The sequence below is a fragment of the Lactuca saligna genome, chromosome 6 (genome assembly GCF_052625555.1).
Source record: "Lactuca saligna cultivar CGN05327 chromosome 6, ASM5262555v1, whole genome shotgun sequence".
In the NCBI taxonomy this organism is placed as follows: domain Eukaryota; kingdom Viridiplantae; phylum Streptophyta; class Magnoliopsida; order Asterales; family Asteraceae; genus Lactuca; species Lactuca saligna.
In genome coordinates, this window is record NC_136422.1 from 120,962,255 (window position 1) to 120,990,134 (window position 27,880).

A 27,880-nucleotide genomic window follows, 5' to 3' on the forward strand; every position below is an offset into this window, starting at 1 on the left:
ACTCCGTTGTTGGAGCGGATCAAGGAGGCTCAGATGGAGGGCCTCAAAGAGGAGAGGCAGAAGTGTGAGAGGATAGTGGGCCGAGTAGCTTCATTTGATTACGACAGTCGGGGTTTGTTGACACTTCATGGTAGGATATGGGTACCGTACTGGGGTGGGGTACGGCAAGTATTGATGGACGAGGCTCATAAGTCTCGGTTTTCAATCCACCCAGGAGCGACGAAGATGTATCGAGATCTTCGATCTGATTATTGGTGGCCCTGCATGAAGCGAGATGTCGCTTGGTATGTAGAGAGATGTTTGACCTATCGGAAGGTCAAGGCGGAGCACCAGAGACCTCACGGCAAGATGCAGCCGTTAGACATTCCCGTGTGGAAATGGGAGGATATCACCATGGATTTTGTCACCAAACTCCCCAGGACCGCACGCGGGGTGGACTCGATATGGGTAGTGGTGGATCGGTTGACAAAGAGTGCCCATTTTATTCCGATTCAGGAGAGTATATCGGTGGAAAAGTTAGCCGATATCTATGTGCGAGAGATTGTGGCACGTCATGGAGTGCCGGTATCGGTGGTGTCGGACCGAGATGTTCGTTTCACGTCCAGATTCTGGAAGCGATTCCACGACGAGATGGGTACTCGTCTCCATTTCAGCACCGCTTTTCATCCTCAGACTGACGGGCAGAGCGAGAGGACGATTCAGACTCTCGAGGACATGCTTAGGGCATATGTTCTAGATTTTGGGGGCAGTTGGGATACGTATCTTCCGTTAGCGGAATTCTCGTATAACAACAGTTATCATGTGAGCATTGATCGACCTCCTTTTGAGATGTTATACGGCAGGAAGTGCAGGACCCCGATTTGTTGGGGCGAGGTCGGTCAGCGAGTCATAGGGAGCACCGAAGTGGTGCTCAAGACGACGAAATTGATCCAGCAGGTCCGTAGTAGGCTGCAGACTGCGCAGAGTCGGCAGAAGAGCTACGCCGACAGGAGGCGTTCGGACTTGGAGTTCCAAGTGGGAGATATGGTTCTTCTGAAAGTCTCACCTTGGAAAGGTGTCATCAGGTTCCGGAAGAGGGGCAAATTGGGCCCCAGATTTATTGGTCCCTTCAGGGTTTTGGCCCGGGTGGGTCGGGTTGCTTATCGGTTAGATCTTCCTGAGGAGCTTAGTCTGATACACAACACCTTCCACGTGTCGCAGTTGAGGAAGTGTTTGGTGGATGAGACAGCAGTCGTTCCCTTAGAGGACATTCAGGTTGATAGCGGCCTAAATTATATCGAGAAGCCGGTCGCGATTCTGGAACGGAAGACCAAGACCTTGAGGAACAAGGTAATTCAGCTAGTAAAGGTGCAGTGGCAGCACCGGAAGGGGTCTGAATGGACATGGGAGGCTGAGGAGGAGATGAGAGCGCACTACCCGGAGTTATTTGCAGATCCAGCCGTAGCAGACTTCGAGGACGAAGTCTGAGACAAGTGGGGGAGAATTGTAACGACCCGTTCCCGGTATGTTGATTTATTGGTAATTATAGTGAGTTTTTCAAGAGGGACTCTGCGAGTTCTAGCCTGACTCGACGAGTAGGGTCGCGTCTGAGGGCACGCGTGAGCCGGGGACTCGACGAGTCCATATCCCCGACTCGGCGAGTCCATCTGTCTGGGTGAAACCCTAAAATCCCCAGGTTGCCCACTATTTATACCACCTTATAGCCCCCATTCTCGCCTCCCTCACCCTGAGAACGCAGTGATAGAGCCCCAAACCTCCATTGAAGAGCTTATATGTGTTTTGGTGCCCTCTTTGTGAAGGTGTGAAGAAGGAGAAGAAGAAAGAAGCAAGGAGAAGGGTTGTAGTGCAAAGATCCAAGGCCAAATCAGAGTCTATTGAGGTATTTTCGGAGTTCCATCTTATTATATGCTTTAAACTTCCATTAGGGCTCTCCTAAGAGCTAGTTGGTGCTTGTTTCAAGCCTTACACTTGCATGAACGTCTTATTAAGTCGATATATCTATGGATCTGAATGTTGGGGTGTTGTAGAGCCCAGATCTACTGTCTTTTTGGAGTTATATTGCATGATAACCATAGATCTACCCATTTTATGCATCTTTTAGCCTTATTTACCTTATTCATGAGGTTGTGCACGTAAAGTTGGAAACTTTACGTGGTAAAACAGCTTATTGGACTCAGATCTATCAATTGTATGCATTGGATTCAAACAAAATCAAGTAAAAATCAGTTGCATGGCGGCGACTCGGCGAGTCGGAAGAACGACTCGACGAGTCGGGTTGCAAGTCCCGAGTCCTTCAGTTTTATCAGTGTCGAGTGGGCGAGGTGAGTCAGGAAGTGGACTCAGCGAGTTGAGAGTAGACTCAGTGATGGAGGGACTCGACGAGTTTGTTCATACAACTCGGTGAGTCCAAGGCAATCTTCTTGGGATCAAGAACAACTCGTCGAGTCTGTTCATACGACTCGGCGAGTCGGATGAAGATTGTCTGAGTTCTTGGATCAAGAGGGTACTCGTCGAGTCGATGCCAGACTCGACGAGTAGCAGTGAGTAAGAGTGAAAAGTAAGAGTGGGACTCGGCGAGTTGGGTGGCCCAACTCGGCGAGTCAGCCCAAAAGAGAGTTGACTTTAACCAAGGGTAAAAGAGTCATTTTACCCCAAGCGCAGTGTTCAGTATTTGATTGAGTGTGTTTATGGACTTGTAGCCGAGGAGATTCAGGAGCAGCCGCCGTTAGCTTTCCGAGCCACACACTCAGCAGCCAGCTTACGAGGTGAGTTTCCTTCCAGTAGGAACGGGTCTAAGGCCACAATGCCGGCCCGTTCAGTTAGCAGTAGTTTCCGGATTTAGGTCCGATGCAATAGTTGGTATGTTCGATGCCTTCGTGGTTCGAACAGGATTTGTGTGCTATGTTTTATGTGTTAAGTACTATGTGTTCCGGGCCACGGCCCGATGTAGCATGTCGTATATGTGTTATGCTAGTTGATGTGTTATGCTATGCCATGTTCAGTCAGACAGTTCCGGACTTCGGTCCGATGCAGTTAGTTCCGGACTTCGGTCCGATGCAGGGGACAAGGTCCCAGTCAGTTCCGGGCTTCGGTCCGATGCAGTCAGTTCCGGACTTCGGTCCGATGCAGTTAGTTCCGGACTTCAGTCCGGTGCAGGGGACAAGGTCCCAGTCAGTTCCGAACTTCGGTCCGATGCAGTTAGTTCCGGACTTCGGTCCGACGCAGGGGACAAGGTCCCAGTCAGTTCCGGACTTCGGTCCGATGCAGTTTCCGGGCTTCGGCCCGATGCAGTGGGCAAGGCCCAATATGTGTTTATGTGTTATTGTATGGTATGTGGTAGTTTGGGGGAGCTCACTAAGCTTCGTGCTTACAGTTTCAGTTTTGGTTTCAGGTACTTCCGCATGCAGAGGGAAGAGCTTGGGGTGACAGCATCGCACACACCGCAGCATAGCTTTTATCCTGGGGATGTCTTTTGATGTTTTGGATTGATGTTGTATGATACAGTTTTCCGTACAATATTTTATTATGTTTTGGGGATACATCGCGATGTTTTATGTTATGATACTTATATTACGGTTTAGATTATATTGAAAAACGAAAATTTTGGGGTCGTGTTTTTGGGTCGTTTCAAAACTAATTGTTGCTTGTTAAATTGAAGACCCATTACTTAGTCAAGAATTTAACCAACAAAGATAACATTCATATATCAATATTCATGACTAGAGATATATAAACATGAAGGAAGTTTCCATAGAAAATATAATCATAAATATTCAACATAAGTTCATGGAGTTCTTCAAAATAACCAAAACATTCAAGCAATTACATCCAAGTCAACCAAATGAAAATCTAGCCAAGCATGGCTAAGATTAAACAAAAACAAGAGGGATTAGAGATACCAAACATTGTCTTAGATGCAAGATGAAAGGAAATTACACTAATCTTCCAAATATTCTTCAAATCTTCCCAAAGCTTCTTAGAGAGAAAAAGTGGAATGTGTTCTTCAAGTTCTCATAATGAAAAATCCTCTTAAAACTTTAGTAAAAGTGGTCAAAAATCGGATCCAAAAGTTGCCCAAAAGTATTCCACCAACTTTCCCCATATAGAGGCAAAAGGCTAAGATTCGAGTTCTTCACAATGCGATCCACGCGGACCATTTGTAAATCCATGCGGACGACATGGATTCTGTTGAATGGGCTTTTTGGCCCATTTAATTGGCACTTCTACATTACTCTTCTCATCTATGGTCCAACTCGTTTATGCAAGTTCTTGATAGCCCAATTATGTCTTCCAAACTCTTCAAAGATGCTCCAATGCTCCTTTAATATTCTATAACTCGAATTCTCATCGTCTCGCCCGAAATTTAAGTCTGACGCGCTTCTTGCTTATATTGACACCAAGCCCAATTGCACCACTTCAAGTCCATGAACAAATTGCAAGCCTCCAATAGTCCCGCACTCCTTCCAAACCTCCAATAAAAAATAGTCTTCAGTAGATCCTGCAAATAAGCTCAAAAATACTAGAAAGCACCTGGTGAAGGAGAAAAATGACAAAAAGAGAAAATATGCATGAAGATTGACTAAAATAAGATGGAATGTGCTAAAAAACTATAAAAAAAAGTAAATAAAATGAAGCTATCAGAAACCCTAGATTTCGACTCCAAGATGGCCAAAGGAAAGGGTTTGAAAACCCTTAGGGATTTTTGAAAAACAGGGTTCTTAAACCCTAATTTGCGAAAATGTAAAGGCCTTAGGGTTTAATAGCTATAAACCCTAATTTTGTCTAGTTCAATCAATTATACCAAATCTAATTAAAAACAAAAACCATACACTCTAATACAACTGATGGGTTTTATACAAAACAAACAATCTTATGTGTTCATGCAACCCTAATTTGAGGATCTATGTTTTCACTATTAGACATACAAGCATTGAACACAAAAACTAGAAACGCTAGGAGGCACATGTAATTTTTGAAATTAACATATAATTAGGTTTAGGATACATAACTTTATTGTTATATTATAATAATAATCAAATCCTTGAAGATCTTGAACTTTGGTAGCAAGCGCCACAAGTATCGCGCCTCTAATGGCTCACAAACAAACCTAGTAACCAAAGATTACTATGGAAATAGAAGAGAAGTGGAAAATTCGGCCCTAGCCTCTCTTGGAGTGCCGTTCCACGAAATCCAACCCTATAGGGGTTTATATATGTTATAAGGAAGGTTTAGGATAAGGCAGGTGTATCTTAGATAACCCTAATCCCTCAACTTCCTCCCTAAGGCTTCCAAGGCACCCTTAGAGCCCAAGGAAACCATAGGACACTCTAGATTTCGTTCCATCCCTCTAAGGGAGGTTCTAGAATGCTCAATGCTCAACTTTTGAACATTTTCACCTTTACTCCCTGCAGTTTCAATTAATTCCTTTAATCCTAAAATTAATTCCAAATTAATTTCCGATTCAATATTAATTAAACAATATGATTTCTAATTAATATATTATATCCATAATACATTAATAAATTAATTTATTAACCAAGTAATAAATTTATAAATCATTATTCTCTCTCTAACAATAATCATATTCAATTTCCAGGTTTGAAGGCAACACAAAAGGACGTTGCTACTATCAATTCAAGTACATACCAATTATAGTTATGGGCTTAGACACCTAATGCAACAGCTATATGATATGTTATATGTATGCCAAACTTTGATCTGATGCCGAGGCAAGCCCGATGTCTGGCGGGGCCCGATGCCCAATGCGGTCGGATGCCGGGCAAGCTGATGTCAGGCGGGGCCCGATGCAGTGGGCTAGACCCAAGTTATGCTTATGTTATATGTTTATGTTTATTTACATTATTGATGTGTTTATATGTATACCAGATTTCAGTCCGATGCCGGGTGGGTCCCGATGTAGCGAGCAAGGCCCATTGTATGGTATGTGTGGTAGTTTGGGGGAGCTCACTAAGCTTCGTGCTTATAATTTTCAGTTTTAGTTTCAGGTACTTCCACTAGAAAGGGGAAGGGATTGAGATAATCTCATGACACACACCACAGTTTCAGCCTAGTATCGTTTTAGACTCTGATATTTTCTCATTTGATTTGGATACATTATTTGACATGATGATTTGGGATACACGGTTCTTGATTTTGTTTACGGTGATGAATGATTTATGGTTTTATTAATGATTTAAAAATTAAATTTTTAGACTAAATTTTTGGGATGTTTCACCCTACCTCCTAAAATCCTTTACAAATTAAGTCTGAATTTTACTAAGCAGCCCCTCCCTTTACAAATCCTTTTCAATTTAGGTCTAGAATTTACTCTTTATCCACTGCTTCCATAAATCCTTTCATATTAGGTACAAATGATATCAAACACCCCCTATCTTCTAAAAATCTTTACAAAATAAATCCCAGAACTTACACTTTTAACCCACAACTTCTAAAATTGACAGTTAACTCCTCAAAACCAACACCTTGCTAAATTATTATTGATTTTAGGGGTATTATTCATTCATTAACTTGTTTATTTATTTATTAAACAAACTGGGTGTTATAGTAGTCGAGTGTGGGTGAGGCCTGTATCTCCTAGTAGTCGAGTGTGGGTAAGGCCCGTATCTCCTAGATAGATGAGTGTGGGTGGGGCCCGTATCTCACTAAATGTTGGTGGGCCCTGTATTTCAGAGGGCGGGGACCGTTAGCCGAGTGTGGGTGATCCCCGTATTTCCTTGAGTGTGGGTGAGGCCCGTATCTCCTAGTTGCATGTTATATGTATGATATGTGGTAGTTTGGGGATACTCACTAAGCTTTGTGCTTACAATTTTTAGTTTTGGTGTCAGGTACTTCTTGTAGCAAGGGAAAGGGCTCGGGATTATTGTATTGCACACATCATGATGTGTAGTCTGGGATGTTACTTTGATATATTTAACATGTCTTTTGTTATGGATATACTGATTACAATTTTTTAAGATACTACGGTTTATGTTTTAATAATATGATTTTATTAATTATGATTTATTTAATGATTTAAAATTGGAATTTTTGTCATGATTTTGGGATGTTACATTCTGTCTGGAAAAGTGCTTTCTAGGAAAGTGTTGTATGAGAAAGTTCTCTGACTAGAAAATAAACAGTGTTATTTGATTATACATCTGATTGACTGAGCTAAATGATGAAAAATGACAATATTACCCTGCTTTTCTATATTATGATAGATGAAGTTGTTAAATAAGTATAAAAACATATAAGTTATCCTACAAAATTAAAATTACACAATAATCATTTAAAATATATTAGGATGATGGTGGTGCTATCTATAAAATTGATTAATCCAATAAAAATAAATTTAAAAAATCACCTAAAAGAAATTAATAATCCAATACACTAATATTTATTATATATATATATATATATATATATATATATATATATATATATATATATATATATATATAATTAAAATGAAAAAGAGTAAACTTACAGGGAAGGGAAGCAACCAGAGTCGTATGTGCAGCAGCAGCTTTTTTTTTTTTTTTATGTGTAAGGGATATAATATTAAGTGCTTCAAAGAACTAGGAACTTAAGAGATAGGCTAAGAGAATCGGAAAGAGAGTGTTTAGAGAGACATGAGGGAAATAACAACAGAATTTTTTTTTATTTGTATGAGAATTCGATGATCTTTACAATCGATTACAAGCCTTTTTATAGGAAAAGATTGCGTACTATTTACACTTAAATAATTACACTTAAATAATTAACAGACAGACTATGACATAAAGTAGGAAAAGACCACACACCGAATAAAGTAAAAGCACATTTCTAAGAGTCGGAAATAATTCTATAACGACAAATTATAATTTCATAAATGGCCCTTGAACTTGATATGACTTGTCTTTGTTCTCAAATGGCCCCTAAATTTATTCAAACTTATCACTTTGTATCCCTTGTTGTAAAAACATCATTCGCTAAAAATCTCGATGAGTACTATCAATAGAAACCGGTGATCCTGGTTCTGTGTCAACCTGTTCTTCACTGTTTATAATATCTTCTAGTCTTAATAGTGTATCTCCTTCGCCGCTGAATGGCAAGAGCATATGCCAGTTTTGATGAGACCAAATTTGTAAGTAGTGTCCTTCTGCTAAGAGTTTATAATTTTCCCAACAAAAGCTTGCAGGTAGTATAGGTGTTTTTTGAGCTGTGCATATATCTTCGTTCGAAAGATTCTGTAGAGTCCCAAAATTTATTTCTTGTTTGCATGATAACTTTTTAAGATAGCCATGTTGTACTGTTCTTTGGGTGATGAAGATTCTTTTTCTAGCAGGTCTGTAAGTATGTTCATCTGCTGCTGGAAAAGAAGAAAAAATTTTGCACCCAATAATTGGACTGATGCTGTGAGAGGCGATGTTTCCGGCTGTTAAAATAAATTTTTCTCCTAATTTATTAAGAAGACTTTCTGTGCTGCTATTGAGGCAGAATTCTAAGTAATCTATCATTCCATTGTGATAAAAATTAATTATCTGTTCTTCTGGCATATCTGTAGTCTTTAGGTTTATTTGTAACAGGAGTATGGGAGTATCTTCTCCTTCCTCATTCAATCTTTGGATTACTGTAACTCCTTTATAATTGATTTCTTGAAAAGCAATCTGTACAATCTTTTGCTGTAATTTATATAGAATTGCTGGAAATTCTATACAAATTTTTTGAGATACCATTTGCTCAAATTCTTTGAACTGATCAAGTACTGGCCTCAACGTTTGTCTCCAAGGGAGATCTAAAATACGAGCTTTAAAGCATTCATAATTTCTGTATATTGCTGTTTTTAATTTCTCATCTTTTTTCTCATTCCTTTGTATAAGCTGTATATTTTTTGCTTCAAGAATTTTTATTTTTTGTCTCAAACTATTGTTTTCAATCTGGCTTTGTATCTGATGTGTATCTTTTCCAGATTGGATAAGTTGTTGTTGTAACTTTGCAATAATTTCCTCCTGAGCTTTGATCATTTGCTCTGGACTAGTTTTTGCTATTTCTGAAAATGTTTTCACCTGTTCGGGTTCTATGAAAAAACTGTTTAACCCAAAATGTTCCCGAGCAATATTCATAGCTTCTTGGAAACTATGACATCCCTTGTAAAGGGGATTTTGACACTGTATATATTTTATAACTGTTGCCCAATTATTAAAAATCCCAACTTTAGTGCCCCTTATGACAACATAATGTGTAAACTTCTTTATTTGTTTTTCAGGAGTCAATGGTGATTGTTTATGAAAGTAAAAACTTAAGGCATTGAGAATTTGAACTTTAAATGATGAAGCCTGTGGAACTGTCTGAATATGCCATAAGTTGTCTAGCAAACATTGTTGGTCTTCTGTCAAGTTCACCCCGATCATGGGCCTAAACTTTTTACGTTCATCGAAGCAAATTGGTAAAGTACAATTACCAAATGCTATAACGGCTTCTCTGTTCTGTGTATATTGTGTATTTTTTGAAGGACCTGTCCAATAATGTGAATGTTGAATGTTTGACGATTGTGGTTTAGATCCTTGCAAAAGGTTATTATTATTATGTGTAATACTCGCTATTTCTATATAAGGAATCGAGTTCTGTTGTATGGGTTTATGCAGATATTCTGTTTTTATTGCTGAATCCAACAATTTTTCTGTTGATGTTGTGTTTCTATCTTCTTCTGAGGAAATACTCATAGAAGAGGAACTCCTTTTTTGCTGTGTAGGCTGTATTAATTTGCTCTTTCCTTTGTTTCGACTATCCACCTGCAAAAAATAATTTGTTAATATTTCGGGATAGCATGTCAGCTATTCCATTATTTTCTCCTTTTATGTGCTCAAAATTTATCTTATATCCACTTCCTTGTATCGTATTTTGTAAATTAATCCATCGTGTCCTATTTATTTTCTTACTTTGATCATTTTTAATAAAACGAACTATAGCTTCACAATCTGTTCTAACTGTAAATTCTTTATGTAAAAATATTTTAAATTTTTCTAAAGCATTTATTAAGGCTTGTATTTCGTAGTCTATAGAAGTCCAATTCATTCCTGTCTTATTAAAGCTTCCACTAGCATATGAGCATATTTTTTCTGTATCTTTTGGACTATATTTATCGGATTTGCAAAGGAGAACGGCTCCCCATCCTTCTTTGCATCCATCAACTTCTATTATTATGTAATCAGTGACTAATGGTAATTCTAATGATTTAATATTTTTAACTGCTTCTTTAATTACTTTAACTAATTTAATGTCTTCTTGGTTAAAATGTCTTTGTCCATTTTTTGTTGTTTTACTATATAATGGTCCCACTAATTTTGAAAGATTAGGAATAAATTTTCGCGCATAATTAACCAATCCTAAAAAAGCTTGTATCTGTTTTAGATTTTCAAACTTTTCTGGGAATTCTAAAATTTTTGTCGATATATGACTTTGTAATTCAATTTTTCCATTTCCTATTTCTAAACCAAGAAACGATATTTTTCTTTTAAACAATTCCATTTTTCTTTTAGAAATAACAATACCATTCCTTTTTATTACAATATACCTAATAAAGACTCTTTAATAAACTTGATACAAAAGAAAAAAGTTTTTAGCAAGTTTGATTTAAAATCTGGATACAATCAATTACAGCTTGATGAAAACTTTAAATCATGGACAACATTTACATGTTCTGAAGGACAATATGAATGGAATGTTTTATGTTTTGGGCTTAAAAATGCCCCATCTATATTTCAAAGGTTTATGGACAGTATTTTTCTAAAATATGATTTTTGTTTAGTATATATTGATGATATTTTGGTTGCCAGTGAAACAGTACAGGAACATGAGAAGCATTTACAGAAAATATTTGAAGAAATAAAAAGGAATGGTATTGTTATTTCTAAAAGAAAAATGGAATTGTTTAAAAGAAAAATATCGTTTCTTGGTTTAGAAATAGGAAATGGAAAAATTGAATTACAAAGTCATATATCGACAAAATTTTTAGAATTCCCAGAAAAGTTTGAAAATCTAAAACAGATACAAGCTTTTTTAGGATTGGTTAATTATGCGCGAAAATTTATTCCTAATCTTTCAAAATTAGTGGGACCATTATATAGTAAAACAACAAAAAATGGACAAAGACATTTTAACCAAGAAGACATTAAATTAGTTAAAGTAATTAAAGAAGCAGTTAAAAATATTAAATCATTAGAATTACCATTAGTCACTGATTACATAATAATAGAAGTTGATGGATGCAAAGAAGGATGGGGAGCCGTTCTCCTTTGCAAATCCGATAAATATAGTCCAAAAGATACAGAAAAAATATGCTCATATGCTAGTGGAAGCTTTAATAAGACAGGAATGAATTGGACTTCTATAGACTACGAAATACAAGCCTTAATAAATGCTTTAGAAAAATTTAAAATATTTTTACATAAAGAATTTACAGTTAGAACAGATTGTGAAGCTATAGTTCGTTTTATTAAAAATGATCAAAGTAAGAAAATAAATAGGACACGATGGATTAATTTACAAAATACGATACAAGGAAGTGGATATAAGATAAATTTTGAGCACATAAAAGGAGAAAATAATGGAATAGCTGACATGCTATCCCGAAATATTAACAAATTATTTTTTGCAGGTGGATAGTCGAAACAAAGGAAAGAGCAAATTAATACAGCCTACACAGCAAAAAAGGAGTTCCTCTTCTATGAGTATTTCCTCAGAAGAAGATAGAAACACAACATCAACAGAAAAATTGTTGGATTCAGCAATAAAAACAGAATATCTGCATAAACCCATACAACAGAACTCGATTCCTTATATAGAAATAGCGAGTATTACACATAATAATAATAACCTTTTGCAAGGATCTAAACCACAATCGTCAAACATTCAACATTCACATTATTGGACAGGTCCTTCAAAAAATACACAATATACACAGAACAGAGAAGCCGTTATAGCATTTGGTAATTGTACTTTACCAATTTGCTTCGATGAACGTAAAAAGTTTAGGCCCATGATCGGGGTGAACTTGACAGAAGACCAACAATGTTTGCTAGACAACTTATGGCATATTCAGACAGTTCCACAGGCTTCATCATTTAAAGTTCAAATTCTCAATGCCTTAAGTTTTTACTTTCATAAACAATCACCATTGACTCCTGAAAAACAAATAAAGAAGTTTACACATTATGTTGTCATAAGGGGCACTAAAGTTGGGATTTTTAATAATTGGGCAACAGTTATAAAATATATACAGTGTCAAAATCCCCTTTACAAGGGATGTCATAGTTTCCAAGAAGCTATGAATATTGCTCGGGAACATTTTGGGTTAAACAGTTTTTTCATAGAACCCGAACAGGTGAAAACATTTTCAGAAATAGCAAAAACTAGTCCAGAGCAAATGATCAAAGCTCAGGAGGAAATTATTGCAAAGTTACAACAACAACTTATCCAATCTGGAAAAGATACACAGCAGATACAAAGCCAGATTGAAAACAATATTTTGAGACAAAAAATAAAAATTCTTGAAGCAAAAAATATACAGCTTATATAAAGGAATGAGAAAAAAGATGAGAAATTAAAAACAGCAATATACAGAAATTATGAATGCTTTAAAGCTCGTATTTTAGATCTCCCTTGGAGACAAACGTTGAGGCCAGTACTTGATCAGTTCAAAGAATTTGAGCAAATGGTATCTCAAAAAATTTGTATAGAATTTCCAGCAATTCTATATAAATTACAGCAAAAGATTGTACAGATTGCTTTTCAAGAAATCAATTATAAAGGAGTTACAGTAATCCAAAGATTGAATGAGGAAGGAGAAGATACTCCCATACTCCTGTTACAAATAAACCTAAAGACTACAGATATGCCAGAAGAACAGATAATTAATTTTTATCACAATGGAATGATAGATTACTTAGAATTCTGCCTCAATAGCAGCACAGAAAGTCTTCTTAATAAATTAGGAGAAAATTTTATTTTAACAGCCGGAAACATCGCCTCTCACAGCATCAGTCCAATTATTGGGTGCAAAATTTTTTCTTCTTTTCCAGCAGCAGATGAACATACTTACAGACCTGCTAGAAAAAGAATCTTCATCACCCAAAGAACAGTACAACATGGCTATCTTAAAAAGTTATCATGCAAACAAGAAATAAATTTTGGGACTCTACAGAATCTTTCGAACGAAGATATATGCACAGCTCAAAAAACACCTATACTACCTGCAAGCTTTTGTTGGGAAAATTATAAACTCTTAGCAGAAGGACACTACTTACAAATTTGGTCTCATCAAAACTGGCATATGCTCTTGCCATTCAGCGGCGAATGAGATACACTATTAAGACTAGAAGATATTATAAACAGTGAAGAACAAGTTGACACAGAACCAGGATCACCGGTTTCTATTGATAGTACTCATCGAGATTTTTAGCGAATGATGTTTTTACAACAAGGGATACAAAGTGATAAGTTTGAATAAATTTAGGGGCCATTTGAGAACAAAGACAAGTCATATCAAGTTCAAGGGCCATTTATGAAATTATAATTTGTCGTTATAGAATTATTTCCGACTCTTAGAAATGTGCTTTTACTTTATTCGGTGTGTGGTCTTTTCCTACTTTATGTCATAGTCTGTCTGTTAATTATTTAAGTGTAATTATTTAAGTGTAAATAGTACGCAATCTTTTCCTATAAAAAGGCTTGTAATCGATTGTAAAGATCATCGAATTCTCATACAAATAAAAAAAAATTCTGTTGTTATTTCCCTCATGTCTCTCTAAACACTCTCTTTCCGATTCTCTTAGCCTATCTCTTAAGTTCCTAGTTCTTTGAAGCACTTAATATTATATCCCTTACACATAAATAAATAAATAAAAAAAAAAAAAAAAGCTGCTGCTGCACATACGACTCTGGTTGCTTCCCTTCCCTGTAAGTTTACTCTTTTTCATTTTAATTTTTGTTCATATTGTTTTTATGGTTTAACGGTAAACCCGGAAAAAACCGCCATACCCCCTTTTATTGGTATATATATATATATATATTATAGTTATAAATAATATTTATTAATATATAATAATCCAATAAAAAGAATTAATCCATAAAAAGGAAATAAAAAAGAGTTATTTAAAAGAAATTAGTAATTAAATAAAATAATATTAATTAATACATAAATATTATATATTAAACATAATATTTATTAATATATAATAATCTAATAAAAAATAAAAAATAATTATTTAAAAATAAATTAATAATCCAAGAAAGAAAGATTCAAAGTTTTGGGTACAATTGTCTTTCCATCTTTTTCAGCCAGAAATATATGGTTTTAGAGATTTTTGGGAAAGACATATCTTATCGAGAAAAACCTGTTTTTTTGTGCATATCAAACAATCTTTCCGGTCCATTCAGTCAGAAATAGGGGTGAGCAAAAACCGAACCGATAAAAGAAAAACTGCAATAAACCGCAACCGAAAAACCGAAACCGACACAAAAACCGATAGTGTGGATTTTTTTTTGAAAAACTGAATTTATTGGTGAGGTGCGGTTTTTATCTAAAAACTGGACCACCAAAACCGAACCGCATCGCAAGCTTATTAGCAATAAAATAAATCACTAATTTATATTATACAGTTATACATATTATTTAAAAAACTAATAAATTCTAATTTATACATATATTATATATTGAACTTGACGATAATTAGTAATTAGGTATTAGGTTTAATATGTAAGTTTGTCACTTCGTGTTTGTAAGTTAATGATTATGTGTAAAATGTAAACACTAAGTGGGCTTTTACTTGCAAGCTTATAACTTCTAAGCACAAATTGAATAAAAAAAATGAGCTTGAGAATATGAGTTGCAAATGAAGTGATCAAGTAAACAACATAAAATACTCAAAATTACAGCTTCTGAATCTGAGGAAACGAAATGACATGTTATACAATCATAAATCTTCACATGAACACCACAGTTAAAAAATCATACCGGTGAACATAAAAATCTGCACCATATGTTTGACTCGGTTTAAAACCAACACCGAACCGGTACAAACTGAAACCACACTCAAAAAGCGTAAAACCGAACCATTGAAAAACCGCACCCAACGGTTTCTAGATTTCAAAAACAGACCTTGCGGTTTGCAGTTCGATTTGACCCTAAAACCGCATCAAACCGCACCATGCTGTTCTCTAACCAGAAAGATGTCTATCAAACGAGGCCTTAATTTCTTTAAATTTAATATATCAAAAATTTTCTTTCTTGAAATTAGAAAATGAAAATAATTAAAATTAAAAAAGGAGACCCGTTTTGTAGTAAGTGGGTCGGGTTTAAATCAAATACTTAAAATGTATCAGATTCATTCACAAATCACAATCATTCGTTTCTTTGGGGAAAAGAAAACTCCGACGAGTCGAAGACATCAACAAGGGTTTTATATACAAATCCCCAAGCAACCCCATTCTTCTTCTTCCCAATCCTCTCTCGAACAACAGTTTGGACATTATTCAGCCATGACAGCTCTTCAGTACCTAGATTCTCTTCGTACTACTCATCCAGAGCTCTCCGATTGGTATAATACGCTTGCCGATCTGTATCAAAGGAAGCTATGGCACCAACTCACTCTCAAGCTTGAACAATTCGTTGCTCTCGCTGTTTTCCAGGTCATTTCTCCCTATCTTGTCCCTATATTCATGCTAGTTTGATTTTTTCAAATGGAGCTTCTCGACTCTTTGTTTTCTGATACTCGGGGTTTAAATTTGATTTATTTTTTTTCGATTTTGGAGAATTGACGAAAAAGTAGGTTGGAGATCCAGGTTGCCGGTTTGTTTTTGTCTCTATAGACTCATAAATTTTGGTGTCCAGTATTCTAATTTTTTGGCACTATACTAGTATACTTGCTATGAATTGTGTGAATTGTATGAATTGTATGAATTGTACGAGTTTAGATGTGAAGTTGATAACCTGATCATACTTTGGAAATAAACTTCTAACAGAAGAAGTTTCGAATTAAATCTGTGTTGCAATCAAACGATACAAATGCATGATTCCTAATTAAATCATTCCAAATTAACAATAGAGGGTGAGATTATGTAAAGAATATAATTAATAGGTCTAATCAAAGCCAATAAAAGAGATAAGTACTTGAAAGTTAAGCCTTATATTGCTGTTACTTCTACACAGTGGTATCATACTATCATGTTAATGAGTTCTAAACTTCTAATTAGTTCTAGATTCCATACAACTAAACAGCATCATCTTTTTGCAGTTGCTCAAAGACTCAAAAGTACACAAAAAAGTTATTTATATTTCACATTTATGCTCATGAAACACCTTTCCTTTTTACATCTCAGGCTGGTGATGCTCTCATACAACTATACCACCACTTCATCACTGATTTTGAGACAAAGATCAACCTTCTTAAACTTGCACATTTTGCTGTTATAGTCTCTAGGCAATATTCAGAGAAAGAAGCTGCCATAAGCTATCTGGAAGGAGTGATTGAAAAGCTCAGAGCTACAAAAGAGATGCGTATAGAGGAGCCAATCCTTTACATAACGATGCAGATAGCCATCTTTAATCTTGAAAAAGGAGATCAAAAGGAGTGCAAGAATCTTCTAGAAGATGGGAAGAGTACACTTGATAGCATGACTGATATTGACCCTTCTGTGTATGCAAACTACTATTGGGTGTCATCTCAATACCATAAATCTCGCCAGGAATTTGCTGAGTTTTACAAGAATTCTCTACTTTATTTGGCATACACTTCTGTTGAGGCTCTATCTGATTCGTTTAAATTGGTATGTTTTGATTTTATTTTCATTTATGTTCATAGAAATACAAGTCTTATCATATTGAAAAGACCTTACTTAGACAATTAAGTGGAAAGCTCTTTACATTTTTGTGTTTTTAGGATCTTGCATTTGATCTATCACTATCTGCATTGTTGGGAGACAACATTTACAACTTTGGAGAACTACTTGCACATCCAGTTGTAAGTATATTTCATCATCTTTCTCTATGTGAAGATATTTACATCTGATCTCACTTGATTTTCCTCAAAAACCATATCTATTTTGTGAAGTATTCTTATTTATTATATTACCCCATGTTAAAATTTTGTATTCTTGCTATACCCAAAAAGCTATCATATGATATTGTAATTTCTTAAAGGTTGAAATGTAATAAACATTAATGTGCTTACATTTCTTCCCATTACAACATTGTAGATATTTAAACTAAGTCAAAACTCAAGAATAAACACAAATAATCTTGAAAAAATTTCTGAGAAACTGATGTCACACTTGGGGAAATGGAAGGAAAAAAAATGAGAAGGGCGAATTTGTAAAAAGATAGGGTTCAATGGAGAAAGTGTTGTTTCTCTGACTTTATATATTTGGTCGTTTTTATGCATTAAGTCGAAAAGAACCAATCTATACGACTAAAAACTGTTTCTTTTTTGGATTGTAATATGAAAAGAAGTGTCTGAATGGGAGTAAATGACCATTTTACCCTTTAGTCTTTTATGCATCAAGTCAAAAAGAACCAACCTATATGGAAAGTTCTGAATGGATAAATGAAAAGTGCTATACGAGTATACGACTAAAAACTGTTTCTTTTTTGGCATGTATGAATGAGAGAGTAAATGACCATTTTACCCTTTTGTCTTTTATGCATCAAGTCAAAAAGAACCAACCTATATGGAAAGTGCTGAATATATACGAATAAAAAAGTGTTTCTTTTTTGGATGGTATGAAATGAAAAGAACAAACAGAGACAAATGACGATTTTACCCTTTTGTTGTGGTATAAATGGAACATTGCAGATAAAAAGTCTGCTAGGGACAAAAGTGGAATGGCTTTACCACATTCTAGAAGCATTCAATTCAGGAGATTTAGTTCGCTATCAAGAACTATGCCGTGTTCATTCAGCTTCACTGAATGCTCAGCCTGCTTTACTGGAAAACGAGAAGAAGCTTCTAGAAAAGATCAACATTCTCTGTTTGATGGAAATTATCTTCAGGTTATTATTATTATTATTATTATTATTTTTCCAATTTCTTTTTATTAATAAAAAAATGCCTTAATTAATATGTTTTCTTTGTTTGCAGTCGGCCCTCTGAAGACAGGACAATTCCATTGAGTGTGATTGCAGAGCGGACAAAACTCACGGTTGAAGATGTTGAATACCTTCTCATGAAAAGTTTATCCGTAAGTTTTATTTATTTATTTATTATTTTTTTTTTCTGTTATCTTTAATTTTTAATATTACTATGACAAAATTACAAAAACGGTCCCTGTGGTTGTCAAAATTATGTGGTTTTGGTCCAAAAATGTTTGATGGTCCAGTTTTGGATACCTTGTGTGTTTTTTTGGTCCAAAAACATTAAAATGACAAATTTACCCTCGGGGACCGGTTCTGCGTCTCTTCTTTTTAATTTTTAATCGATTATTATACATTAATTCTTTTTTTTATTGGATTAATTCTTTTTTATTAAAAATAATATTATAATAATCCAATAAAAGAATTAATGTATAATTATTGAATAAAATTAGGGAAATATGCAGAAAAGTCCAGTTATTTTGGGAAATCTTTTGATAAAGTCCTGAATTCTTTTTTTTGAACAGAAAAGTCCCGATTGTTAAATTTTACATGATAATCTGTCATTTCCTATTAAGATAAAAATAGGTACTTTTTCGTTAATTTGGGCAAAATATTAAATAATCTAAATTTTTTTAGGACTTTATCAACAAAATTTCCAAAATAATGAGACTTTTCTGCATTTTTCCCATAAAATTAAAAAAGATAGATGCAAAAATGGTCCCTGAGGGTAAAACTGTCAATTTAAAATAGTTAATGTACAAGGTATCCAAAATTGGACCACCAAACATTTTTGGACTAAAACCACATAATTTTGACAACCACAGGGACCACTTTTGCAATTTTTGTGTAATATTATTATGATGCACTTTACAATGGTTTAAATGTAGTTTTGTGAGGATTTACAATTCTTGTTTTGCTTGAATTCCATAGAAGAAGAAGGGTAAAATAGTCATTTACTATGATTGTATTGTAGGTGCATTTAATTGAGGGGATAATTGATCAAGTTGATGGGACGGTTTATGTGTCGTGGGTGCAACCGCGAGTTTTGGGGGTGGCTCAGATTAAGTCTTTGCGTGATCGGTTGGACAATTGGGTTGGGAAAGTACACACTGCTTTGATATCCGTGGAAGCAGAAACACCCGATTTAGTTGCATCCTAATTTTTTTTTTTTTTTCTTTTTTTGTAACAATTTCTTAAAACGCTAAAAAAAATTATCAAGTAATTAGTGTTCAACTTTTATGTAAGATGTTTGTCTATTCATTTTCATCTAAAGACTTTTGAAAATAGGGTTTTATTTTTATGTAACGCATTTTGATTGAAGCTATGTTTATGTTTGACAGATTAACTGGTAATTAATTTAGGGTAGAAACTAGTTCATGAGGTAGTTGAAAAAAATAGCTGATAAAAAATTATGATTGGTAAAAATTAGTTGATAAGATAGATAGATGAGAAATATAAAATAACATAAAAAGATTTAGAAGAATGATCCAATAGGTTTCTGAAACGAAATTCCATATTCCATAAGCTTTTTAAACTTTACGTTAGTGATCAAATTACGTTCATCATCTTCTATAACAAAAAAATATTCTACAAATTAGGAATTGCATTTTTTTTAATCATAAAACAACAAAAACACTTTTACACTCTTTCATATACTAGGGGATTTCATTTGGAAAAGAAAATGTTCAATACTAATGGATTCGGGTCCATAACCATGGATTCCAATGCACGAGATCTTATAGCACTTACCAATGAAGCCCTATCGATTAGTATTACACATAATAAATCAATTATAGATATCTAATGCAATTAGATCCGCTCTTCATAGATAAATTTGGGATTTGCGATCCCAGGTAAGATCGGTCCAGGATCATGGGATCCTTTTCTATAAGATAGGAAGGACTGTAGCACAAAATGTATTTTTAAATAATTGTCCCATTGGTCCTATATCTATCTATATGTAAAAGAAATCATGTAACGAAGTGGATTATTATTTGTACAACTGGTACTTCGAACTTGGAACGAGCATAAAGAAATTAACGATACTTCTTTATCTTTTGAGTTGTTCTGTCGGATCGGTCACTCAAGATCTTTGGTCTCTACCCGGACCCGATGAAAAAAAATGGGATCACTCCTTATGGACTCGTTGAGAATGATTCTGGTCTAGTTCGTGGCCTATTAGAAGTGGTAGGCAGATTGGTCCGAGTGAAGAAAAAAGCAGAAAAAATGAAACTGATAATCTTTTATGGATATATCCATTATCCTGGAAAGACAAATAAGGCATTCCGATTGATACCGCTAGGAGGGGGAAAACCAAATTCCAAAGAATACAAAAAATTGAAAAATTGGCTCTATATCCAACGAATGAAACTTTCTAGTATGAAAAAAAGTATTTTGTTTTTGTTCAACCTGCAGTCCCATATAGAAAAACGGATGGTATAAATTTAGGAAGACTTTTCCTGTCGGATCTCTTGCAGGAAAGTGATAATCTACAACTTCGAGTTGTCAATTATATCCTTTATTACGACCCAATTCTTGAAATTTGGGACACAAATATTCAATTAGTTCGGACTTCTTTAGTGTTGAATTGGGACCAAGACAAAAAAATCGAAAAGGCCTGTGCTTCCTTTGTTGAAATAAGGACAAATGGTTTGCTTAGATATTTTCTAAGAATCAACTTAGCTAAGTCACTTATTTCTTATACCGAAAAAAGAAACGATCTGTCAGGTTCAGGATTGATCTATGAGAATGGATCAGATCGCTCTAATGTCAATCCATTTCCTTCCATTTATTCCTATTCCAAGTCAAGGATTAAAGAATTCCTTAATCCAAATCAAGGAACTATCCATACGTTGTTGAATCGAAATAAGGAATCTTAATCTTTGATAATTTTGTCATCATCCAATTGTTTTCGAATAGGCTCATTCAATGATGTAAAATCTCCTAATGTGATAAAAGAATAAATAAAAAAGAACCCCCTAATTCCAATTAGGAATTCGTTGGGCCCGTTAGTAACATGTTTTCCAATTTATAATTTAGATTTATTTTCCTATTTAATAACCCATAATCAGATCTTGGTAACTAACTATTTGCAACTTGACAATTTCAAATAGATTTTTCAAATACTTAAATATTATTCATTGGATGAAAATGGTCAAATTCATAATCCCTATTTATGCAGTAACATCATTTTGAATCCATTCCATTTGAATTGGTATTTTCTCCATTACAATTATTGTGAAGAAACATCTCCAATCATTAGTCTTGGGCAGTTTCTTTGTGAAAATGTATGTATAGCAAAAAAAAAAAGGATCGCATTTAAGATCGGGTCAAGTTCTAATTGTTCAAGTTGACTCTGTGGTAATATGATCAGCTAAACCTTATTTGGCTACTCGAGGAGCAATTGTTCATGGACATTATGGGGAAATCATTTACGAAGGCGATACATTAGTTACATTTATATATGAAAAATCAAGATCTGGAGATATAACGCAAGGTCTTCCAAAAGTGGAACAGGTGTTAGAAGTGCATTCAATTGATTCAATATCAATGAATCTCGAAAAGAGGATTGAGGGTTGGAACAAATCTATAACAAGAATTCTTGGAATCCCTTGGGCATTCTTGATTGGTGCTGAACTAACTATAGTGCAAACTCGTATCTCTTTGGTTAATAAGGTACAAAAGGTTTATCGCTCCCAGGGGGCGCAGATACATAATAGGCATATAGAATTATTGTACGTCAAATAACATCAAAACTTTTGGTTTTAGAAGATGAAATGCCTAATGTTTTTTTTGCCCGGAGAACTAATGGGATTGTTGTGAATACATCCGATATTCAAAATGTAAGATGATGATATGGGATTTCTATTAAAACATATACAACAAATGATGTTAACAGTTAATGGGCGTTTCCTTTCCTGTTTGTTTGGATAATATGTTGCATGTGTTCCCTTCATTTTCTTCTTTCTCCCTCCCTAAAAATAAAAAATCAAGAACACCTGTTTCCTTCATTTTTCTCTCATTTTCTTCCTGGAGAAGAGAGTCATAGTGTTAGCAACTTACCATAGTGTTTAAAAGTCATACACTACATTTTAGTGATGCACCTTATTTTGTTTATATTTTAAAATTATATTTAGCTCAGCCAATTTTGAGATTTTTTAAACCTCATGAAAAATATATTGAGCTTGCGAGTTGAGTTTATTCATGAATTCTTGACCTAAAATTTACAAGTTTTCTTTAAGACTACTCCCATCGCCATCAGCAATCAAATCCAACCAAACTATCTATTGAAATATTATTTTCTCTCTCATCCATCCATACAACCCATTAAAACCAAAAATTTCACACATATTAGCAACTAAAACCAACCCAACCTTTTGCTATATAAATATAATTTGTGATTATGTTTATTCTATTTTAAATAGAATCTACAAATTTTTTTATTCTATAAAAATGCAAGTAACATATTTATTTTAAAATTTAGAAATTTTTTATATATATTTTTTATAGATATATCAATATTGGTCTTTGATTTGTACATAAAATTTTTATAAATTTTGATATAATTTAATATTTTATAAAATTATAGCTAAAATACAAATATAGATAACATACAAATATATATAGCATGTCTTGAACACTAACTAGTTCAAAATAAAGGGAAAATGAGACCAAAATTCATGCATGGAGTATAATCCACCACCAAACTTCACATCTGAGACTTATGTTTATCAAAGGACCTTAAAGATCCATAAAATTGCCAACTTTATGGATTCCATGCATTCAACTCAACCTATTCATGGAGAAAAGTGAGTAAAACCTAGATCTAGCATGCTTAAATGCGAAAGACAAAAACTTGAGGACTTACAACGGTCTAGAAACAACACAAGATGGTGAGAAGGAGGCTTGATGAAACAATGCACCAAATAAACCTTCTTCTTCAATAAGGAGCTAAAAACCACCAAAAGAGTTATCAAGATCAATAATAAAGGCTAGGTTCGTTTAGGGCAGAGAAGGAGGTAATGGAGGCTGAGGGTGGGCAAACCCTAGCCCCCACTTCCCTTAAATAGGGCGTACATCATGGAAAATTAGGGTTAACCCTCAGGTGGCCGCCACATCATGACTACTTGCTCGTCATGTTGTAGCCTACAAGAATGGATGCGCGTTTATGCCTTGATGGTCACATCATGAGGCCTCCTTCCCTATGTCGTGATCACCCTAAAATCCATGATTTTACGTCTTTAATTGGACCAAAAGCATAAATGAACCAAAAATAGGTGTTACAAATACAATAGGATCTTAATTCATGAAACATACCGAGCCAAATCTTTGAATCAAGCGATGAAAACGAATATATAAGCAAGTAGGTCCATTAGAAGTTGATTAATTTGAGCCTCTTCTCCTTCCATCCCCATGTTAGAGAGAGAAAAATAGACCCAAAATCTGAATTTCATCCGAAAAGGGTTCCATCGATTCGTATTTTTGGAGTTTGGTCCTCAATTTATCAATCTCTTCTTCTAATGAGTTGATCTTTTCCTTGTCGATATGTAATTCTTCAGCATAATATGCGATTTTAGAGTTTGATTGATTTTATTCAAGTTCCATTTGAATATGACTCGCAATCTAATGTTGAAGTGTCATATCCTTTGTTTCCAAAATAATAAAAGTTTGGAATCTCTGATAAGCGATGAGATAATTTGTATAATCATAATCAGGAGACGTGATAGCGGAAGGGGGTTTGGAAAACACATCCAAGTTACCTGGGTTTTGCGATCGTAGGTTCGGTGGTTGACTCCTCCTTAACTCTTCTTTGGCTTCGGTGTAGGTCTGGTGAACATTATGTAGAAGTCTTCGACATGAGTTTGGTTTCTTTTGGCAATGGATTTCAACTTTCTTAGCGAATGAGTCTCCTTCTTCTTCAAACAGCTTCAACATGTATTTGATGCTTCAATCCATTTCTCGAATAAAGAATCGTTTTGTTATTCCAAGGTTAGTCATTCCGGTGTTGAAAGAAACAACCATTTTTCATTTTTCATGTACATATTCTCAATTTCTCTGCAATGTTTGGTTCAAGTGGCTATGGAACCTTTAACTATCAAAGTCAATGTACACATCATCAATATAATCGGGAAATCTGATAATTAAAAAAAAAAAAAGATATTTTTGACGGGTAAAATTCAAGTTTAATGGTCTAAGGATTCAAAATTTTATTGAGTGGTCATTTAAAAGCATACCGTAAAACTATGTTGACATCGACAAGTAACAACCCTTTTAAAATCTATATCAAATTGTTGGTTAAGTTATAATTAAAATCCCTACCCTAAAAGTACAAAACTCGTGGCTTTATTGTGTGTAACAATTTGCCTACCATAGAACGTGTAGCATTAAAACCTAATTTAGACCAAACGAAAAAAGAGTTTTTTGCCCCTTAAACCTCCAACAACCACCACATACAGGCGCCTATTGTTTCACCGGAGATGGAAGCCGACCTCCAACTTCTGCCGCAACCTTCTACCACCACCACCAATCATGAAGAAGTCCGAAAGCCACCTCCGCGTCAACCAAAACGTTTCATAAAGAACCAAATCCCTGACTCCATCATCAACGACCCGGCTCTCAACGCCGCCATAGCTCTCCTCCCCTCCAACTACAGCTTCGAAATCCACAAATCCGTCTGGCGTATCCGCTCCACCGGTGCTAAACGCGTCGCTCTTCAGTTCCCTGAAGGTCTCCTCATGTACTCCTTAGTCATCTCCGACATCATCACCGCCTTCGCCGACGTCGAACGGTGCTTCGTCCTTGGTGACGTTACTTACGGTGCTTGCTGCGTCGACGACCTTTCCGCGGCAGCTCTCGACGCCGATCTACTCATCCATTACGGCCATAGCTGCCTTGTTCCTGTAGATAACACCGTCATCCCCTGCCTCTACGTCTTCGTCGATATCAAAATCGACGTTGAGCGGCTAATCAACACCGTGAAGCTAAATTTTGATCCGTCAATCGCTACGAAGCAGCTTATCCTCGCCGGTACGATTCAGTTTGCAACCGCGATTCGATCTGCTAAACTTGAATTGGAAAACGCAGGGTTTAAGGTTTTGATTCCTCAATCGAAGCCGCTATCAGCCGGTGAAGTTCTCGGTTGCACTGCTCCGACTATTCCAATGAGTCAATTCAAAAACGAAAGTGACGTAGTTCTGGTGTTTGTAGCTGATGGGAGGTTTCATTTAGAAGCATTCATGATCGCAAACCCTAAAATCAAGGCTTTTCGCTACGATCCTTACATCGGATCCTTGTTCTTAGAAGAGTACGATCACAAGGGGATGAAAGAGTGCAGAATGAACGCCATATTAAAAGCTCGAGAGGCTAAAAACTGGGGGATTGTGTTGGGTACTTTAGGAAGACAAGGGAACCCTAGAATACTCGATAGGTTAGAGAAGAAGATGAGAGAAAAGGGTTTTTCATGGACGATTGTATTGATGTCAGAGCTATCTCCCGCTAGAATTTCTTTGTTTGGTGATTCAGTTGATGCTTGGATCCAGATTGCATGCCCTAGGTTATCAATTGATTGGGGGGATGCGTTTGTGAAGCCATTGTTGACCTCATTTGAAGCTGAGATTGCACTTGGTGATTACCCTGGTTGGTGGGAGAGAAAAGCTGTTGTTATAGATAGTTCTAACTCAAATTGCTGTGAAAAGAATGAAGCTTGTTGTGGGAACAACAATGGCAGTGATTATCCGATGGATTATTATTCTCAGGATGGAGGAGAGTGGAACTCATGTTATCAGAAGAAACCAACTCGGCCTTTAAGAAGAAATAGTGTTTTGAAATGATAAGTTATCAGAGTTTCTTGAATTCATTCACATAAATGAACAGTAAAAGCTGAGGAAGCTTAATACACACAAGAGATTCTTGAAGTGAATCCCCTTCAACTATCTGCAATTTTTTGAGGTGGGTCCTTTGTTAATTGTTTCTATATCTTTGATTCAGTGTAGTCTTTTGATATTTGTTCCATATCTACCGAATGTTCTTGTTTTTTGATCGGGAGTTGCTACCAAGCTTTTGAATATTGATGTTAGATAGAATTTGGGGAATGATAGCAAAACAAAATATAGCTTTTAAGATGAATAATAGTTGAATACTAACGCATTAAGGTCAAACCAAATCAGTGATTTTTATTAGTTTATGTTTATTTTAAAATTAAAAATTAAGTTGGTTGAGAAATATAGGGTTTTCTTGTTGGTTTGGGAAATATGAAAGATAGATGAGAGAGAAGCTGATGTGGAGGAGAGATACAACTAGGTTTAAACATGTGGAAATTACAATTAAAAAAGATAATTCTAAACTGTAATGAAAATAACAAAATTAATAACTTTAAAGTACCATTTCACTATAAGAAAAATACAAATATATAAAAGTATATTGTCAAAAAGCTTAAAAAGCTCTAATTTGATAGCAATGGAATGAGAAGAAGATAAGGATAAATATGTTAAAAATAGAGTTACAAACTTTATTGTCAAATATAATCCAATGTAGTTTTTCATCTGCATCACATAAGCACAAAAAGCCTTAACAAATGAGTCACCACTTTCATCATAACCAAACAATTTTCCAAAAAATATTCAAAACAATTTGTTTACATTTAACCGCATTTTCCAATTTCAACATCTTAAACTCGTTAAATATGACAAGTGCTTATAAATCGGCTTTATGATCTTACAAACTTTTCAATGCAATGAACGCGAAACCAGAAGTGGTAGCACCTAGACAAATGATTTCTGTCCGTCCATCAAAGTCTATTTCATAACCAATTCAAGGGCCACTTATGATTACAGATAAAAATAAGAACCCTACGTGCAAGAGTAACAAAAAATTTTACATATTCAAATTCTAAAACACTTTTTAATACAAGATTAAGATTAAGACAATATGTCTTGCTACAAAAATTTTACATATTCAAATTCTAAAACATATTTTAATACTAGATTAAGACAATATGTTGCACATGGAAACCAAGTAATGGAAGTATATCTTTCACATAACTTATAACCAACAAGTTTGTAATTAGTAGCATTGTCATTAACAATTTGAACCACATTCTTTTTCTCCTATCATTTCAAAAATCTCAGCAAACAAATTACACAAACTTGAAGCATTTCTTTCTATTAGGACTGAACAAAACCGAAACTGAAAATAAAAAACTGACAAAATTCAATAAAACCGAAATGGAACCAAAACTATCGATTTTGCTATACGATTTTTCAAAATTGAAAAATTTGGTTTGAATTCGATTCGCATATTAAAAACCAACCCATTAAAACCGAATCGACCCAATGGTTTGAAAACCGAACAAAACCAACCCAAGCCCACATGTGTAAACCCAAAACTACTTTTTTTTTTTTTTTTTTTTTTTTGGTTTCTTGGGTCTCTTGGCCAAGTATTTTCACGGTTATGTTATTTGCCACCATAAATGTTTTTTATAATCAATATTTCCTTCTATTTGTATTTTCACCACACTTAATTATTAGACACATTTTTGATTGTAGCAGCATATAGTTTAGCAACTTGTTTGATGATCCACTATATTCTAAAGTGGGTGTGGGTGAAGATAAGGTCAATTTTAAGACAATTGTGGATGGCCTTAATTGATGTTATTCTTTATTTGTATCCCTCATTTAATGGCCTAATATTGAGGTCTTATTGTTTTTCAAGCAAGTTTAGTCATTTATTTTTCTAAAAATCTATATAGGTTTACCGTTTTCTTCGTAACAAATT

General features: G+C 34.9%; 2 protein-coding genes across 2 annotated transcripts; both read left to right on the forward strand.

Annotated features, from left to right (window-relative positions):
• Nucleotides 1–15,366: 15,366 nt before the first annotated feature.
• On the forward strand, nt 15,367–19,409 carry LOC145000926 (26S proteasome non-ATPase regulatory subunit 13 homolog A-like). The gene is made up of 6 exons (XM_078960228.1): nt 15,367–15,669; nt 16,360–16,806; nt 16,920–17,000; nt 17,832–18,028; nt 18,117–18,216; nt 19,083–19,409. Exons 1-6 carry the CDS (start codon nt 15,520–15,522, stop codon nt 19,266–19,268), a joined length of 1,161 nt encoding a protein of 386 aa, XP_078816354.1. The 5' UTR covers nt 15,367–15,519; the 3' UTR covers nt 19,269–19,409.
• A 5,025-nt stretch (nt 19,410–24,434) lies between these two features.
• Nucleotides 24,435–26,172, forward strand: LOC145001555 (diphthamide synthesis DPH2 family protein). Its single transcript, XM_078960926.1, has one exon. The coding sequence runs from the start codon at nt 24,586–24,588 to the stop codon at nt 25,936–25,938; it is 1,353 nt and encodes a 450-aa protein (XP_078817052.1). The 5' UTR covers nt 24,435–24,585; the 3' UTR covers nt 25,939–26,172.
• Nucleotides 26,173–27,880: the final 1,708 nt, after the last annotated feature.